General features: G+C 30.6%; 2 protein-coding genes across 2 annotated transcripts; one reads left to right on the top strand and one right to left on the bottom strand.

Moving 5' to 3' along the window:
* Positions 1-243: 243 nt before the first annotated feature.
* On the bottom strand, positions 244-3262 carry LOC145746404 (transmembrane protein 26-like). The gene is made up of 6 exons (XM_082564687.1): positions 3009-3262; positions 2737-2890; positions 2371-2568; positions 1461-1612; positions 968-1080; positions 244-889 (listed from the first exon to the last, which is right to left on the bottom strand). The coding sequence occupies exons 1-6, from the start codon at positions 3209-3211 to the stop codon at positions 510-512; spliced, it is 1200 nt and encodes a 399-aa protein (XP_082420813.1). The 5' UTR covers positions 3212-3262; the 3' UTR covers positions 244-509.
* Positions 3263-4044: 782 nt separating this feature from the next.
* Positions 4045-17204, top strand: LOC145746403 (rapamycin-insensitive companion of mTOR-like). Its single transcript, XM_082564686.1, has 36 exons — positions 4045-4253; positions 5028-5072; positions 5150-5244; positions 5914-5975; positions 6328-6459; positions 6784-6998; positions 7091-7232; positions 7355-7453; positions 7587-7734; positions 7814-7901; positions 7991-8148; positions 8223-8428; positions 8505-8639; positions 8733-8913; positions 8985-9193; positions 9352-9463; positions 9877-10019; positions 10292-10418; positions 10494-10658; positions 10755-10900; positions 11038-11157; positions 11637-11883; positions 12265-12447; positions 12577-12743; positions 12812-12936; positions 13056-13154; positions 13229-13420; positions 13503-13552; positions 14016-15042; positions 15169-15268; positions 15368-15476; positions 15862-15964; positions 16116-16301; positions 16375-16498; positions 16565-16703; positions 16784-17204. The coding sequence occupies exons 1-36, from the start codon at positions 4181-4183 to the stop codon at positions 16823-16825; spliced, it is 5694 nt and encodes a 1897-aa protein (XP_082420812.1). The 5' UTR covers positions 4045-4180; the 3' UTR covers positions 16826-17204.
* The last annotated feature ends 119 nt before the right edge of the window (positions 17205-17323 follow it).

Below are 17323 nucleotides of genomic sequence, written 5' to 3'. Positions count from 1 at the left end.
CCTGGTAAATTTTTGCCAAAATGAGAAAGGCGTGTCCTGTTAAAGAGAGTTTGTAATGAAGCCTGCGATTCGATTTTAAGTGGGATTTTAAAGTGGAAACTCTAAATAAGGCTGCCAGAAACACATTAAAATTGTTTTACTTAAAATAAATGACCTTTCACGTTTTTAACTACGTTGTTTTTATATTTGTAACTTTAAAAATACTGTCCCTTTAGCTTAGGTATATAGACCTAACACACTGTGTAATGTTTTTGCCTTGTTTATTAGATACGATATTTTGAATTTCTAAAAGCAAGCATGACTTATAGTAATATAGTATAGTAAAAGGTAAACATAAATTATTAAAATAAAGTAGAATATATTACTTTTTAAGTTAAAATCAAGACTTTTATTATCTTTTAATAAAGTGCTGCAATTCAACATTGGTGCCCTTGCTCAGTTTACGCACCACCACGACTTCTCTTCAAAAACGTGCGAATCACGATCAAAACGTGTGAACGCGTGAATGCCTAAAATCCATTTTCAACCAAGTTTGGGTGGCTGGCCGCCAGGTTTTCTGATTGTTCCGTAGACCGAATGTCGCCTGCCCACGACTCCCTGGGAGAATTATTTCTGTCAGAAGGATAAGGCGAAACCCGATTGTTGGGTGAGCGGCCTACGCCATTAAAATTGTTGTTCTCGTTTTCATTTTCTTTTTTGTTATATTTTTCGTTCGAATTTATTGTCCCCGCCTCGACGTCGTTTCTGCTTCCCCCTATTGTTGTGACGTCATCGTTTTTGACGTCATCTTTATTCAGGTAAATGGCGATTAGTCGGTAGATTTGCAGCAGAAGAACAAGCATGTTTTTGCAAGTGAAAAATATCATCATTTGGCTTGAAATTCCAAGACCTAAAAAAAAAATAAAGTTAGTCTATTAAGGTATACAAAAAATAATTATCACCCATGCAAATTGCTCACATTACTTACCTACAAGTAGATAGAGTCTGAAGCAAAGAAAAGGACCGTCTTGCATTAGCACTGTAGACATTATTCCAATTACATCAACGTTAACGGAATCACAACATTTACCACAACAGCCGCTAAAAAAACAATGAATGGTAATTTTTTTACTTATCCTAATTCCGTAAAGTTAGTCCGGTAGTGTGGTGAACCGGTCATGGCGTCGGACTACGAGCCGAATGGTTTCGGGTGCGAGCCGCACCATTGCCATACTATTCGCCCTTGAGCCCGGCGTTTACGGAGAGCTTAAACACGTCACATTATCACACTCCTACCCAATGAAAAATATAAAACCTATTACCTTAAGGCAATATGGGAAAAAAAATCCGTAAAGTTAATTTAAATTAACATAATTCAAATCGTTTTCCGAGATAAAAAGCAAATGAAGTCTAATATAACAGGACTATAAACAATAATAAAAATATCACTAGAAACAGTAATTATTGTCTTGGTTTTTTACCTTGTTTGATAAGTTGATTGTTCATTTTCGTCCCCTATTGCGCCAAGTCTTGATTTCTTTGCCTTTGTTGAAGTAATCACAAGACTGTATTGGAATAAGCTCCAACTCCATAACGATAGAATTGGATAAACTAGTTGTTGAGAATATGCGACCTTAAAAAAATCAAAATATATTTAAATATCATTTTTAATACCCAAAGTTTTGACAATGAGTCTTTAAAAAAAATTAACTTTATTTTTTAAATCGGTAAGGTTTTAAACCTTATTTTAAGTGTAGTCATAATAATGTCAAAATAAAGATTTTCGTGCTAAAGTTGGTTAAGTAAATTAAGTTATGCAACAGACGCCAATTTGAGTCGCTAAAAACGATTATAATTCAACTTCATTTAACCGGAAAAAACGTTAAATAAACTTTAACTATATCAGGTAAAGGGATAACAAATCGTTACAAGATAATTTTCGGCAGTCAGAATTCCATTTAATTAAACAAGCATAACTTAATTATTGCCTATAGCCTTAAATTTACGTGGTCTTACAATAGGAAAAAAGGGAAGACAATGTATCAAGTTATGGTCAAACGCCATAAAGCCATCACAATAATAATGTTATATTTAATGTTTCGTTGGAATCAAACACAAAAATAAACCTTGTTTGGTCATGGTGCTGATCTTTACCTAGACCATCAACACACCCTGTTTACCCTTGACGTAATTACGTCATGATTTAACAAAATGTAACTTGTTCAAATCAAATTCCGCTGGCCAAGTTCAAAGCAGGAATACTTTAAAAGGGCGGGGCTTTTAAACATTTCTATTTCGACTCAGACGTGATGTTGCTTTGACCAAGGAGATTACCAAAGTAAAAACATCATTTTAAATCTTTGTTTATTTACATAGGCTTTTTATTCTTACCTCCTCTTCTTTAAAAACTTCGAATAATTCCATTATGTCGGCTGCCATGCCCAAATAAACGAAGAGAATCTGGGAAAGTTGGTTTCGACTGATATCACCTTTGGGAAGAATCCAACGACCAAATATAAGGACGAATAATAAAGTTTGTTCCATGGCCAACGCCCAGCCGGCAATATCAAGCGAAATCGGAATGTCAATCTATTGTGTTACATAACAAAACTTTACACAAAAAAAAATTACACAAAAATAAAAAAAAATTCTGGTATACGAAAAAAAAACTAAAATTTTATTTTAAAATTTAAAAAAAAATTATGCTTTACATATTGCTCTTAGTACAACTTTTTTTTATAATTTTTTCAAATTTACCCCTAAAAAATCTGAGCTAGATTGTGCTGGAACCAGCACAGTCGAATTCGTCGCCTGCAAAGCTGTTTGGACCCGAAGATCTGTCAGTTGAAGTTCTAATAACCATATTGAAGGTAAAGTAGCTATCAAGTAGAAGAAAATAGCTGGCGAGAACCTAAAAAATTGCAATGTAAAATTTTTATAAAGTAATAAAATCAAAAAAAAATTTAATTTAAAGCAATATATGTCAACTAGATTCTAATATTTTTGCTTTTTTAATTTAAATTTTTTACCATTTCCATTCTAAGCCTTTTGTTCGCCAAAGAGTTACGATAGTTTCTATTACTATTCCAATGCATAAGAGTAATAGAAGTCCGTACAAAGGCTCGTCGTAAGCGATTATTACTCGATATGCAATAAGACTACAATGTAATAAAAACACAGCTCGAACGACTAACGCTTTTATAATATTCATTCCAATTTTTATTAAGGCCATGTTAATTTTTTTTATCAAACAAATAAATATTGTTTTTGTCAAATATACTGCGTTATCTGTAGAAAGAAAAAAAAAACATTATTGTACTTTTTTAGCATTTTATTTAAACCTGTAAGTGTCTTTGCTAAATGATGACATTTGCAAACTTTAAATGCTTTTATACGAAGGTTAAGTTTTTTTGCTTCAAATTTAAATAATAATTTAGCTCTTTACCGCCTTCTCAAGGGTAGTTTTTTATTATGCCAGCAACATAACGCTAATGTAATATTCTTAAGCATATAATTTTTTTAGTGGTAATTATCATATATAGTTCTATTTTGTATATTTTTCCACTTTTTTATAAGTTTAGCTAGTAAATTGCTTAACAAAATCACATGTACAGCTTTTTTCATAAATACCATCACATTGAACTACTCATTACTGGAAATGCTAACTTTGTAGGAGTTTATTTAATATAAAATATACAAATTTATACAATATTTTGGCTGAGTTCTGTGGCACATAATTATATTGCAACACTATTGCCGTTGTGACTGTGGCATTAACTGTCGACACTTTCATTTTGCGGACTCATAACAATTACAAGCCCTGCCTGTGTACTCACTTTTATATTTCTATTCTGTAGTAAACAACTGTCAAATCACGTTAAAATTGATTTTTTCATTTCTTTTTATTAAATAAATGCTTTTTTAAAGAACGGAATTACATACAAAATACTAGATTCTGAAAGTAGAAAAAAAAACGGTAGAATAACAAAAACAACCACCAAGTTTAAGTACTATTAAAACTAAATATGTAATACCCTTTTTTTAATTTTACAGAGATTAAATAAATTAAAACAATGTTTATTATTGAATTAAAAAGCTCATGAAAGTGTAATTAAACAACTAAAATAAGGAATGGAGCCTTGATAGAGTGTCAGCTTGTATGCAAGTTTGTTTTGGAATTTAAAATCAAGATAACAACAACATGGCATTTATGAGTCATTCTGCATCAAGAAGAATTAAAAGTTTAAGAATTCAAGGCGGAAGAAGTGGATCTTGTAAGCTGAAAATAATATTTTTACAAATATTACTAAGCATTTTTGTAACTGAATAAATTAGCAGACTAGAACTTGGTGATTGTAAATATAGGACCGACAGCGTGGTGTGACCAGCAGCGTGGTGTAGTGGTAAGAACACTTGCTCCACCACACATGAGGTTGTGGGTTCAATCCCCACTGACCTCATGCCGTAGCGCTCTGGAGTAAGGCGCTATAAACGGTAAGAACTCCTGCTGAGCCAGCACTTAATTAGCAGTATAATTATTGAGCAGTTATAATCTATAATATCCCAAAGTGCCACAGGCAACTCGAGACTGGTTTGGAGTAACTGATGTTACTCTATGTTTAAGTCGCGCATTCGACTTTCCCACATCGAGGATAAAGATATATACAAAAAAAAATAGTTTGTATAAAATATGGTCGTTTTATTCAGCTAAGTCGAAGTTTCTATTAGGTTTAACCACATATAACATTGCACTGAAGCCAGCATATACATGATTGGAATTGGAATTAAACTCAGGACCTTACCTAGTGATGACCCCATATTTTTATTAAAGTGCTATATTAGAGAGTTTTTTTTTAAAAGTTGTAAATTAAAAAGTAGGTGAAATTATTTAAAGGTAAAACTATTTTAGTGTTCAGTGACACCAACTTTATAAATTTTTAGTAAAAAAATATCGCTAATATATGACTTTAACATATGTAATGGAATTTAAAAAAGGTTGTCTATTTTTAAATGGAATTCCTATTGATTTTATTTATTTTTATAAACAGCAAGATTTGAGAATGATGACACTATTCCATTGGATTTAGACCGAGGTAAAATAAATATTATATAAACCTAAAAAAAATTTAATTTTAGTTTTTTAAACTTTTTGTTTAAATTTCTCTTTCAGACCCAAACGATTTGTTAAAAGAAATGCTGACCAGTATTTCATCTGAAAAAAGCACAACATCAAGAAAGTTAGGACACCTTAATAACCTAGTAAAGGTAAAAAAGAATTTTGTTAATTATTATTAAATTTTTTTTCCAGATTGAACAATAGTAATAAATCTTTTTACCAAGATATTTTTGCAATACTACTTGCCTTATATGTACAACACTTAATCCAATAGTTGTTTAAAACTTAATTAAAAATACTGGTAAAGTGCCTGGCCTTTGGGCTGCATTCTCATTGTTTTATTATTATTATTTTTTTTTTGTATATAATATATCTTTTTCCTCGATATGGAAAGGTCGAATGCGCGACTTAAACATGGAGTAACATAAGTTACCCCGACCCAGTCTCGAGTTGCGTGTGGAAGTTTGGGATATAATATATTATAATTGCCCGGTAATTATACTGCTGATTAAGTGCTGGCTCAGCAGGAGTTCGTGCCGTTTATATCGCCTTACTCAAGGGCGCTATAGCATGAGATCAGTGGGGATTAAACCCACGACCTCATGTGTGGTGTAGCAAGTGTTCTTACCACTACTCCACGCTGCCAGTTTATATGATTGCATACAATATTTTAAAGTTATAATTCAGCTGTGCAGGACTTTTTTTATTTTAAAAGCCTTTGAATAAGACATATTTTTCTATATGACATTAATTTTGCACTAAGCTTTATTATATATATTCATACTTTTTAGTTTAATATTTTTTGTTTTGTTTTGCAGCTGTATTGTAACATTTCTGATGAATCTGTTATTCACATTCCCATGGAGGTTATTATGTTATGGTAATTACCTGAGCACTTATAAAATCATCTATTTTATGTTGTTTACTCAACTTTGCCACAGTGACATAGTTAAAATTATCAAAAAACAAACACTGTGTGACAAACAATTTTTAAACGGTTTATAAATATCATTTTTGTGGTTTTGAAGGTATTATTTCATATGCATTTAATATTCAAATATTTTAATGAATATTTATTAGATTACAATGTTAAAATTTTAAATCAAAAATTAATAATTTATAAAATTTTGTATTAAAATAAATTAACTTTAAAAATTCAAAATATGGCATACGCAAACAAACAAAAAAATTTAAACTAAATTATTTAAAAAAATATATTTTATTTTTTATAGCTTAAAATCTACTCTGGTTTCTGGTGTGAAAGAAGTGAGGGCTGCCGGGGTCAGGGCCTTAAGATATTTGATCAACAATTCCTCTTCTAAACAACTACTCACAAGTTTACATCTTGATTATCTTATCACTAAGTATGTAAATGTTTGTTAGCCGCAAAATACACTTCTAGATAAAATATTAATATAGTAGCTTATTCATTTAGGAAATTTTATTGTTTTTTATGTAAAATTAACTTTTTTTATTAAATTATTGGCAATGTTGGTATGTCTGTTAAGTTTTGAATTAGGCTTCTATTTTTCTTTACCCCATATTTTTTTAACAAATTAATTTTAGCGTATATAAAAACAAATTAAAAATGTTAAATTAATAAATTATTATCACATATTTTTTTTATTTAATTTATTTTTGCAAAATTATAAAAATTGATAATTAATATTTGTAAAATAACTTTTTAGATGTCTTGATATTAGTCATTTTAATGAAGTAGAACGAATACAAGCTATCAGGCTTGCTCGAAAAATGATTCATCTTAAATCCAACTCCAGTCAAATCAACTCTGAACCGATCGTGCCATTTGCTCTTGTTGCTTGCATTGTTTCTGTGTCACTAGGGGGTGCTGAGGAGAGGGATAGAGTTTATCGGACTTGTCTGGCAGTGTTGTGTGAAATTGGTAATATAAAAATTATAATAAAAAATGAAAAAATATATGAAATTAAAAAAAAATTTATCATTTCTAATAACTCTTTAAATCATTTTTTTTAGCATTAGTTCAACCATGGTTAGTGGTAAGATGTAATGGAGTACTAGCACTTATAAATGCTATACTTGAATGTCATATGTATCAACGCATTAACGAGTGTTTATGTCTCAGTTTAATGCACATTATAAACCACCCTTCATTAAGGTAATAATATACAATTAAACAATTTAAGTAACTTTTGTTTTGCAATACCAGTCCTTATTTTAATTTAAATTTATGACATTTTTTTTACCAGTTTTTTTGTTTATTTTTTGGTTATTTTTTAGGTTATGGCATGGTCCAAAATTAGACGTAAGTCCAATATTTGCTCCTTACACTGAACTCAATTACAGACTTCACCCTGATGTGGATGATAGTAATTTACAGTAAGTTTAAAAAAAAATTTTTAAACAAAAATGCAAGTAAAACTTTATTTTTTAATTTGTTTATTTAAAAAAAAAAAAAAAAATTTTCGGGTATTTTTTCAAAAATTTTTTAATAAATTTTTTTTTGGTTTAGAGATGAACAAGAAATGAGATTTATGGCGAGTAGAATGGCCATAGTCTCGTTACTACATACCTGGGATGGAGTGATTCATATTTGTAACTCGGAACATATGATCCATTCACTCGTACAAGCCCTTCTTATTCCAAACTCTAGTGTCAGGGTAAATTAAATAATTTCATAAATTGTCGACTTCTTTAGAATTTTTTATTAATATCAATAAAATTTTTTGTGTTTTTTAGCGAGGTATATTGTCGACAATTTGTGATTTATTTTATTTTAATGAACTTTCATGGACAGAAGACTTTAATGAAGCTATTAAACATGCATGTAAGTTTTAAATTAGGGCTCAAAAAAAAAAATTTTTATTTAAATTAATCTTTTTTTTATTTTTTATAATTTTTTTTTGAATTTTTTAGCTCCAAGTAAATTTAAAGAAAGTTGGACGATCTCTGAAGGATTTATTGCTGCAGAGGGAAAGAGTTTGCTTCCAATTTCATCAGTATCACGACCCGACCTCGTAGATTGTCATCTTTCCATAGTGCTAGCTTGCTTTCTAAAGGCTAAACTACTAGACGTAAGTTCAATGTAATATTAACTTGAAAAAAATATTTTACCTTTTGTCAAAAATTTTTTTTAAATTTTTTTTAGGCTTTGTCTGTGGTTGCAACGTCAACTGACCAAATCTCGTCAGTCAGTGCCACCATTGTGCTTGGTTCCACCATGCATCTTGCCAGTCGGATTCTTCCCAACGAGGGTGGTGACTCTTCCTGGCATTGGCAGCTGCCACAACTGTTGCACAACACTACCTCTTACAATAAAGGGCCACCTTCGCCGACATTATTAGAAGAACAATTGTAAGAAATAAAAAAAATTTAAATTGGAAATTAAATTTTCGAAATTGAATTTAAATAATTTTTTTCTTATTTTTAGAAGAATTAATCTGACAATTAACAGACTTCAAGAGATGCATATTTTATTAAAGGACAACCCAAGACCCTACAGTTTGTACCTTTCTCAAGTAATTAATGACATTCCACAAGAGCATAACACTCCAACCAGTCCTCAGTAAGTTGCTTTATTATTTTCAACAAGATAAGAATTTTAAAAAAATAAAAAAAAATTTTTATTTTTTGAAAATTTTTTTAAAAATTTCTCCAGACACAAAAGATCTCCGAGTTTTAGTTTTCCTTCCTCCACTCCCTCCAGGAAGTTAAGATCCACCAGTTCTCCAGTTGATTCTTCTCCCGGACATTTATCTATACTAAAAAGGAACAGAACTCTTAACTTGATTCGAGACTCGGGGGAGGATAACACTCTTGCTTTTATCAAAAATACAAAAGTAAGGACTTTTTAAAAAAAAACTTTTTTTTGAATTAAATAAAAAATTTTATTTAAAAATTTATTTTTTAGGTACTTGCAACAAAGGAAAACACAGAATGGGACTGGGTTGGGTTACAATCCCTGTTCATCTCACCCCCCTCAATCTCATTCCTTAGGGGGATCAACACCGATGACACTTTGAGAAGATTTTTTCGCCGACTAATTTATTTTTATCTTCCTTCAAGCAAATTGTTTAGTATTTTGGATTTAAGCAAAGATGGGCAACCAGATGAAAATAGGTAAAAAATAAATTTTAACCTTTCTGGTAACATTGTGCAGGAAAGCAGTGGGATTCAAACCTAAGACTCTTTGCTGTGATGATATGTTTTATATCCTATACTTCAAGCGATCAGTTTTTTCGTAAATATATTTATGTTTTTGTAATTTATTTTTCTAGAAAATTTGTTGTAAATGCATGCTCAATGGTCCAATTCCTTTCTCAATCTGATGAAGAAGGTCAAAGACTCTTAACAAATCTTATCACCGATATTATTCAATCCTTACCCAAGGTGTGTAAATTACTATCACATTTATTTACAAAATATTACATTTTTGATCGCTCTAAAAATCCACATGGCAGCGTAGTGTAGTAGTCAGAGCACTTGCTACACTACATGAAGTTGTGGGTTCAATCCCCACTGCTCTCATGCTGTAAAGCCCTTGGGTTAGGAGCCATAAACAGTATGAACTCCTGCTAAGCCAGTACTTAATCAGCAGCATAATTATCGGGCAATTATAATCTATAATTTCCCAAACTGTCAAAGACAACTTGAGACTGGGTCGGAGTAAATGTTGTTACTCTATGTTTAGGTCGTGAAGTCAACTTTCCCACCATAAAAAAATGTTAGCGTAGTTAGCACTACTTCACTGCTATTAAAAAATACTAACCATTTTTAAAATTAAAATTTTTTGTTTTTTTCAGTTAAACAGTGAAGCACTGAGTTACAGTAAAGCAGTCGGGTCACTTGGTATAACTTGTAGTCGAGATTATTTTCTTATTCTCGGAGCTCTGTCTTGTTCACCAAAAGGAAATCAAATATTAGGACAATGCAAAGCTTATCATTAGTAAGTTAAACACATTTAAAGTTTAATTTTTAACAAATTTTTAATAATTGCAATTTAATTTTTATATACTTGTTTTTAAGTAAGTTAGCAAGTAAAATTGTAGCTAAAAAACATTGCATCCCAACATGAGGTTCTCGGTTCAATTCCCACTGCGGGGGTAAAAAAAACTAAAAATGAGCACCTTAAGACTGCACTAATTTAAAAAAAATTCTTGTAGTTACCTTCGGAAGATAACACATCGAGGATAAATAAATTCTTTTATTTTTTTTTAGTTTTATGGGGTTGGCTTCGGAAGGTACTCATGAAAATTTAGTTAAACTTCTTGTATCAAGTTTACATTACAGTGAGGATAGCCCATCTAAGGCTGTACTAAGCAAAGTTCTAACCACTTGTAACGAGGTATTTTCAAAATCAGAATTTTTGGTAGTTCTAAATTGAGGATAAAAAAATTTGAATATTTTTTCATTTTTTTAGAGTGGTCGATTATATGCCACAAGTTTCTTAAGAGTCTTGCTCCGAACAGAATGTCCAGGTTATGTAAGATGGGGAACAGAACTCTTAACCACCCAATTGTTTGATAAAAGTAATGACGTTGCGGCCGAGGCTCTTGACATCTTGCACGAGGCTTGTGACGACAGGGTAAACACTTTTATTTTTAAAAAAATTTTTATTTTTGTTTTATTTTTTTTAAATTTTTTCAAAAACTAAAATATTTTTTTTATTAATTTTTTTTAGAACTACTTAAGAGCCGTGGTAAAACTAAGACCCACCTTATTGCATTTGGGTGAAAGAGGAGTTATTCTAGTTTGCCGATTCTTATCTGAACCACAAGGATTCGAATATTTATCTCAGAACCATTACTTAACAAGAGAGTTAGACAGGTAATAAACAACTTGTTTAAAAATTAAAAAATTAAAGAAAAAAAATTTTTTTTTTTAAATGTAAAAATGCAAAGTTATCCAAGATTCAAAAATTGTGATTAAATTGTTTTTATATTTTTTCTTATATTTTTAAATAGATGGTGGACAAGTTATAATGAAAGATATGTTCTTCATGTTGAAGAGTTACTTAAACTTTCACTAACTTCTTATGAGAGAATTAATAAAGATGAAGGGTTTGCTAGAAGATCTGGCAGCAGGTAAACTAGAAAAAATTAAATAGACCAAAATTAATTATTTTAAAGTAATGTATATATTTTTATGCTGATACACGCCAATTAAAACTTGGCTCGGATGAATTATATTTACCCTACCTAGGCCTATGTTTAGGTTATTGTATGTTGGCTATAATATTTGGGTTTACTACAGAAGTTTTGGGTTTGATCCCGACTGACCCCATGTTGTAGCGCTCTTAAGTAAGGCGCTATAAACAGTATTAACTCCTGTTAAGCCCTAAACCAATGAGCAGATTAATTATCAGGCAATATTAATTAATAATATCTAAAACTGTTAAAGTCAACTTAGGACTGGTTTGGAGTAATCAATGTTACTCCATGTAAAGGCCATAAAGTCAGCCTTTCCAAATCAAGGATAAATAAAAAAAAAAAAAAAAAATTTGGTTATTCGACTTTAAAAACACAGTAAAATATTAAACTTGACATTGGATTTTACTTTATAGAAAAGGCAGACAGAGTGTGTATGTGCCAGCTCACTTATACGGTGAATTATGTTATCATGAAGTTGGCACTAAAGTTATCCAAGATGAAAACTTGGTTTCAAAATTAACTCAACAGTTGGTTAAATTATCGAGCGAACAGGCTAAAATATTTTACGCTAAATCAAATCCTGTTACTAAACATGGGTTAAAAGTAAACGATTTTGATCAAAATTCGCTGCTAAAGTTGAAAAGTTGTATTTGGGCTCTTGTAAGTTAAATATTGATTTGTTTTTAAAAAATTGTTATCCTGACTTACTCTTAAGCTAACTTTATCACTTTTAAATATTACTGACCACTTAATATTGCTTGAGTTAATTTTTTTTTGACTTCTAAAGTAAGTATTGTTAACATCTTCCTAAAGGCTGTCATTATGGAGTAGCAAGTTGGAATCAAACCCGAAACCTCATATACTGAATTGGGCTTTTTACCACTTAACTTTAAAAAATTTTAAAAAAAGTTCAAAATATAATTATACAAAAAACACTTTTTTATTTAATGCCATATATCACTTTATTATTTAAAAAATATCCAAAAATGTATTTTATTTATATTTTAAATTAAACCCCTAATCAACACTTTTATTTTACAGTGTCACATAGGGTCCACAGTGTACGGTTTACCCCTACTTACCCCACATAAAAGTTTAAGCATAATAGTTCACCTGGCTTCTACTTCACCATGTAATACTGTTCGAGGTACTTGTGTATATGGGCTCAATATTGTGGCCCAAACTATATTAGGAGTGGAGGCATTGAAAAAGCAAGACTGGGAGGTAGGTTTTGATTTTTAAATATAGTAAATTTTTTTATTTTTAAGATTTAAAATAGTTAGTTTTTATATTAAGACTAAAAAATTATTTTTTAAATTGTTTTAATTTTTTTTTAATTTTTATTTTTTTTAGTCTGTTTTAACTACTGTGGCTAATACTGAACCAAAAATAATTGAGGACAAAAAATATTATACCGAACCCATCGTTACTCCCCGTACCACTAGAGGGACCCGTTTAAATAAATCAGTATCGCAGTCTTCCCATTGGTCGACAACATCAGTGACATCACAAAATAATTTGTAAGTATTTTTTTTATTTTTTACAATTTTATTTTGAAAAAAAAACTTTTTATTTCTCAATTTTGTAGACCCAGAAGTCCGAGCGATAGTATTAGCATCAAAAGTGGATCTTCTTCCACTAAGAGTAAGTCAACAAGATCCAGGTCCTCTAGCAAAGTCATCTCTTCACCAGGGTCGGACTTACTTAAAAGAAGTAAAAAAATTTTTTAATTTTTTAAATTTTTTTGTAAAAATTGTCGTAAAAATCAACAAATTTAAAAAAAAACTGTGGTTAAATATTTTTAATTTTTTAATTTTTTTTTATTATTTTAGGTAACAAAAACCTAAAGTCTGGCAATGATGAAAGCAGTTTTATCGGAACAGAAATATCAACAAGTCCGCGATCAAGCGTATTTGAACTTGAACTAGAAGGTAAATATATTTTTTTACAAACTTTTTAAAAAAAAATTTTGTTTTAAAAATTTTTCAATTTTTTTTTCCTTAAGGTTATGCTTCACAGCACACCCTAACCTCACCCTCTTTATCAGCACCTAGTGAGTTTGACCCCATGAACTCTTCAAATCTAATAACATCGCCAAATAATATTAGCCGAGCAACATATGATGAAAAATATACCAGAAGATCAAAAACTTTGCTTAATTCAAGCACAAAGTTAAAAATGAAAAACCGATTTATTGGTAATTTTTTTAAAAATTTTTTAAATAATAAATTTGGAAAAATTTCGTAAATGTAATGATGGTATTTTTCCAAACTTTTTAGATTTTTTTTCTAAGAAAGGACGAAGTAAATCACTTGTACCAGGAAGCTTGGTAAGTTTTCATTACCGGCAGCGTGGTGTAGTGGTAAAAACACTTGCTACACCACACATGAGGTCGTGGGTTCAATCCCCACAGATTTCATGCTGTAGCGCCCTTGAGTAAGGTGCTATAAACGGTACAAACTCCTGTTGAGCCAATACTTAATCAGCAGTATAATTATCGGGCAATTATAATCTATAATATCCCAAACCGCCACAGGCAACTCGAGACTGGGTCGGAGTAACTGATGTTACCCTATGTTTAAGTCGCGCATTCGACTTTCCCACATCGAGTATAAAGAAGTATAAAAAAAAAAGAAAAAAAAAATTATTATTAAAAATATTGTAATATAAAATATGTATGATAAATATATATGTTTAAACTACTTAAGATATATTTATAACTTATTTAGAGTAACTATTATATTTTTTGTCGTGTTTTTTGCATGTTTTTAATTTTTATTTTAAATTTTTAGATAAATTTTAAACCTGAATCAGTGTCATCGGGTTACGTATCAGATTATCCAATCACAATCTCTCCTTCAAACTCCGGGTCAAATAAAGGCGGTTCCTCTCAAATTTTAACCAATCACAGATCGGTGAGCACCGACAGTGCTGTGACATCATCCAGTGTTTCCGTGGACACGATTAAAACCAATGAAAACATTCCAGAGTTGCCAAATAATATTTTAAACAAGACAAAAATTGCGATGCAAAACACAAACAATTCGGGGCAGTCTGGTTCAATAATGAACACAAGCGACAATAACCCAAAAAACGAAAAAAACTTTTCTCAAACTGGGGTTAAATTAGAACAATTATCCAGTAGCAAAACAGGGGAACTACTGGCCCCGAAACGCAGTCATTCCTTGCCTAATGTATTGGATGCTAACGCAACTCAGAAAAAGCAAGTTTCAAGTCGTATCGTGCGAAAAAAAGTTCACTCGAAAAGCGTGAATGTTAACAATATACAAGAACACTCAAGTGTAGTTATAAATGAAGAATTGGTTAACTCCCCAACAGTTTTATACGATAAAATAAACAACAAAAAATCAGATATCTCAACGCATAGCTTGAGTACAAGAAATACCTCAGCTCCCAGGGAGAGATTAAGTCTTGAACTTCACTCACACAAAATTGACCCGAACACTCCAACTAACAACTTGCCTCAAATTTTAGCCCGACCTTTAAACGGGGAATCACCTTCTCCCAAAATACCTCCGTGTGTTACCCCAACCGACTTACCCCCAAACAACAGCAAAACTATGGACCCTGAAGATCATAAAAATAAAACAAACCCCAATTTGTTGAGCCCCATTGACGGGTATCGGGTCCGGGGGAGTACCCAGATATCGCAGGACTCGGGGGTTGTAAGCGATGATGTCATACCCACCATTGTGATGTCATGCACGAAACAATCCTGTCCGTTGTCAGATGAGTCTGTGATGTCATCGAGCGACAATGAACCTAAGTTGTCAGATTGGGAATATAAACAACCATCGGGTAAATACTTTTTTATTTAAAAAAAGTTGTTATTTCTATTGACTTGCCAACACTTGTATTTAAAAAAAATAGAGAATAGCAAATTCTTTTTCTCTTTTCCTGTTGATGCATTTCAATTTGTTGTAGGTATATTAGCTGTGCGAAGACTTATGAATAGAAGAGATAGCAAGGTGTTAAACAACATGAATATTGACTCTGATGTAAAAAGATTTTCTATTGAAGAAGAGTAAGTTTTGTTATTTTTATTAATTTTAATAATTATTTTAATTAAATAATTATTTAAATTATTTTCGATCTGAATTTGAATATTTTATTTATTTTTTAGTACAACGTTAGAGAAAGAATATATTGATGAAAGTGATAAAAATGAATTAATTTTAAACACAAGATATATTGGAATTACAATACCCTGTTCTCTTCCAACTTTATTTAAGGTAGTTTAGTAGTTCAAAAAAAAAAAATTTTATTTAAGAATTACTTTTTTTTTGTATATATCTTTATCCTCAATGTGGAAAGGTTGAATGCGCGACCTAAACATAGAGTAACATAAGTTACTCCGACCCAGTCTCGAGTTGCCTGTGGCAGTTTGGGATATTATAAAGATTATATTTGCCCGATAATTCCGCTGCTGATTAAGTGCTGGCTCAGCAGGAGTTTGTACCGTTTATAGCGCCTTACTCAAGGGCGCTACAGCATGAGATCAGTGGGGATTAATCCCACGACCTCATGGTGTTGTAGCAAGTGTTCTTACCACTACACCACGCTGCCGGTTTTAACCATCTCTAGTAATTATGATGTTACAAATTGATATATTTTTAGCCTTATACCCCACCTAATGGTTGTATTAAACACCCAACACCAACCAATATAAAGTTAAATGATGTTGAATGCCTCAATAAGATTGATAATACAGATGAAGATGGTAAGTTTGGTATATAGACATCAAAATTTGTATATTTAAAATATAATAAACCAAAGGTGATTTAAAGTTTATATTTTGTATTATAAATGTTTTTTTTTAAATAAATTTAGAACCTTTAAATAAAAATTAAAGTTTTAAAATTTGTATCAAGAATTAGAAGATGACTCAACTCCAAAACGCAAACATTCCTCCGTTCTTCAACCCGGCAAATTTAGGGGTCTTGAGGAACATCCAACTGAAGTTGGGGCTCGAGGCAAGCGAGGTAACCCCACGATCACCCCAGTGGCTCACACCCCAGATAGTTTGCTAAGTGAAGCTAGTGACCTTTGTTCTCTAAGTAAGTTGGGAAAAAATATTTCGAAAAAATAACTTTTACGATTTTTATAAAATTTTCATTAAATTTTTTTTAGGTGGAAATGTGGCTGAAGCAGGTAGTGATGAATATGCGAGTTTAATTCACGATGAAATAATTCAACTTGTTGTTAACCTGGGAAGTTCAGTGGGAATTAAAGCTCACGAGACTACTCTTTTAATGTAAGATTTTTCACTAATTTTTTTTGTTTTTGGAATCCGAATTTTTGTAAAAAAAATTTTTTTTAGGATGAAGGAAAAAAGACCAGAATTATTTGATTCATTAAGCTTATATGAGAACATTATTGAAATAATGAGTGAATATAGTTATAGATTAACAACCAGAAGATTTGTACAAGAGTTATTTCAGGATGTGAAATTTACAGAGGTGATTAAAATAAAATATTTTAAGAATTAAATTAAGAAATTTTTTTTATTTACATTTTCAATAATTCAATTTATTTGAAGGTATACAAAGAAGCTCAAAAAGCATTACATAGCATTAGATGACATTTATAAATCCACTTCTTGTATTTTTCAAGTTTTTTTGTCTAAATTTAACATTAATTATCGATGTTATTCCAATACACTGTCTCAAGATACAAAATTTCTATTTTAAACTGTTTTATATTATGTTAAAAATTTCTTTTCGCAAATAATATTTAAAAATTTATTTGTTGAGTTATTCTTCCGCACTATAAGTGTTACTAAATAATAATTTCGAGAAATTTTTCTATGTTCTTTTTTATTATATCTAGTGCAATCAAAAATGGCTTTTTTATTGCTACTTGATTTTTCTTATTCATTTTCTGCGCAGTTGTGTTATATTGTGCCCATTTTGTAGCTCATGGACAGTATCACAGTTTAATCATTGACAATTTTATTTTGTTTTGCAAGTTTAAAAAAGAAAAAGAAGACCTTGGTTAATGCAAAAGGTTAGGTTTTAAACTTTATTTATAATGCTGGTGATATAATTTTTATGGCAACTCAGAAAAAGAAAATATTAAA

The sequence above is a fragment of the Corella eumyota genome, chromosome 3 (genome assembly GCF_963082875.1).
Source record: "Corella eumyota chromosome 3, kaCorEumy4.1, whole genome shotgun sequence".
Lineage (NCBI taxonomy): Eukaryota > Metazoa > Chordata > Ascidiacea > Phlebobranchia > Corellidae > Corella > Corella eumyota.
The sequence above is the reverse complement of the archived record's forward strand: the minus strand, read 5'-3'. Positions and strand labels throughout refer to the sequence as shown.

Bases quoted from the DNA above. Each gene is read 5' to 3' on its own strand.
- LOC145746403 (XM_082564686.1), top strand. From the start codon at position 4,181: ATGGCATTTATGAGTCATTCTGCATCAAGAAGAATTAAAAGTTTAAGA. The intron at 7,735-7,813 runs GTAAATTAAATA...TGTGTTTTTTAG, and splicing joins TTCCAAACTCTAGTGTCAGG to CGAGGTATATTGTCGACAAT. The intron at 8,429-8,504 runs GTAAGAAATAAA...TCTTATTTTTAG, and splicing joins ACATTATTAGAAGAACAATT to AAGAATTAATCTGACAATTA.
- LOC145746404 (XM_082564687.1), bottom strand. From the start codon at position 3,211: ATGGCCTTAATAAAAATTGGAATGAATATTATAAAAGCGTTAGTCGTT. The intron at 1,081-1,460 runs GTAAAAAACCAA...TTGTTTTTTTAG, and splicing joins CAATCAACTTATCAAACAAG to CGGCTGTTGTGGTAAATGTT. The intron at 890-967 runs GTAAGTAATGTG...TTTTTTTTTTAG, and splicing joins CAGACTCTATCTACTTGTAG to GTCTTGGAATTTCAAGCCAA.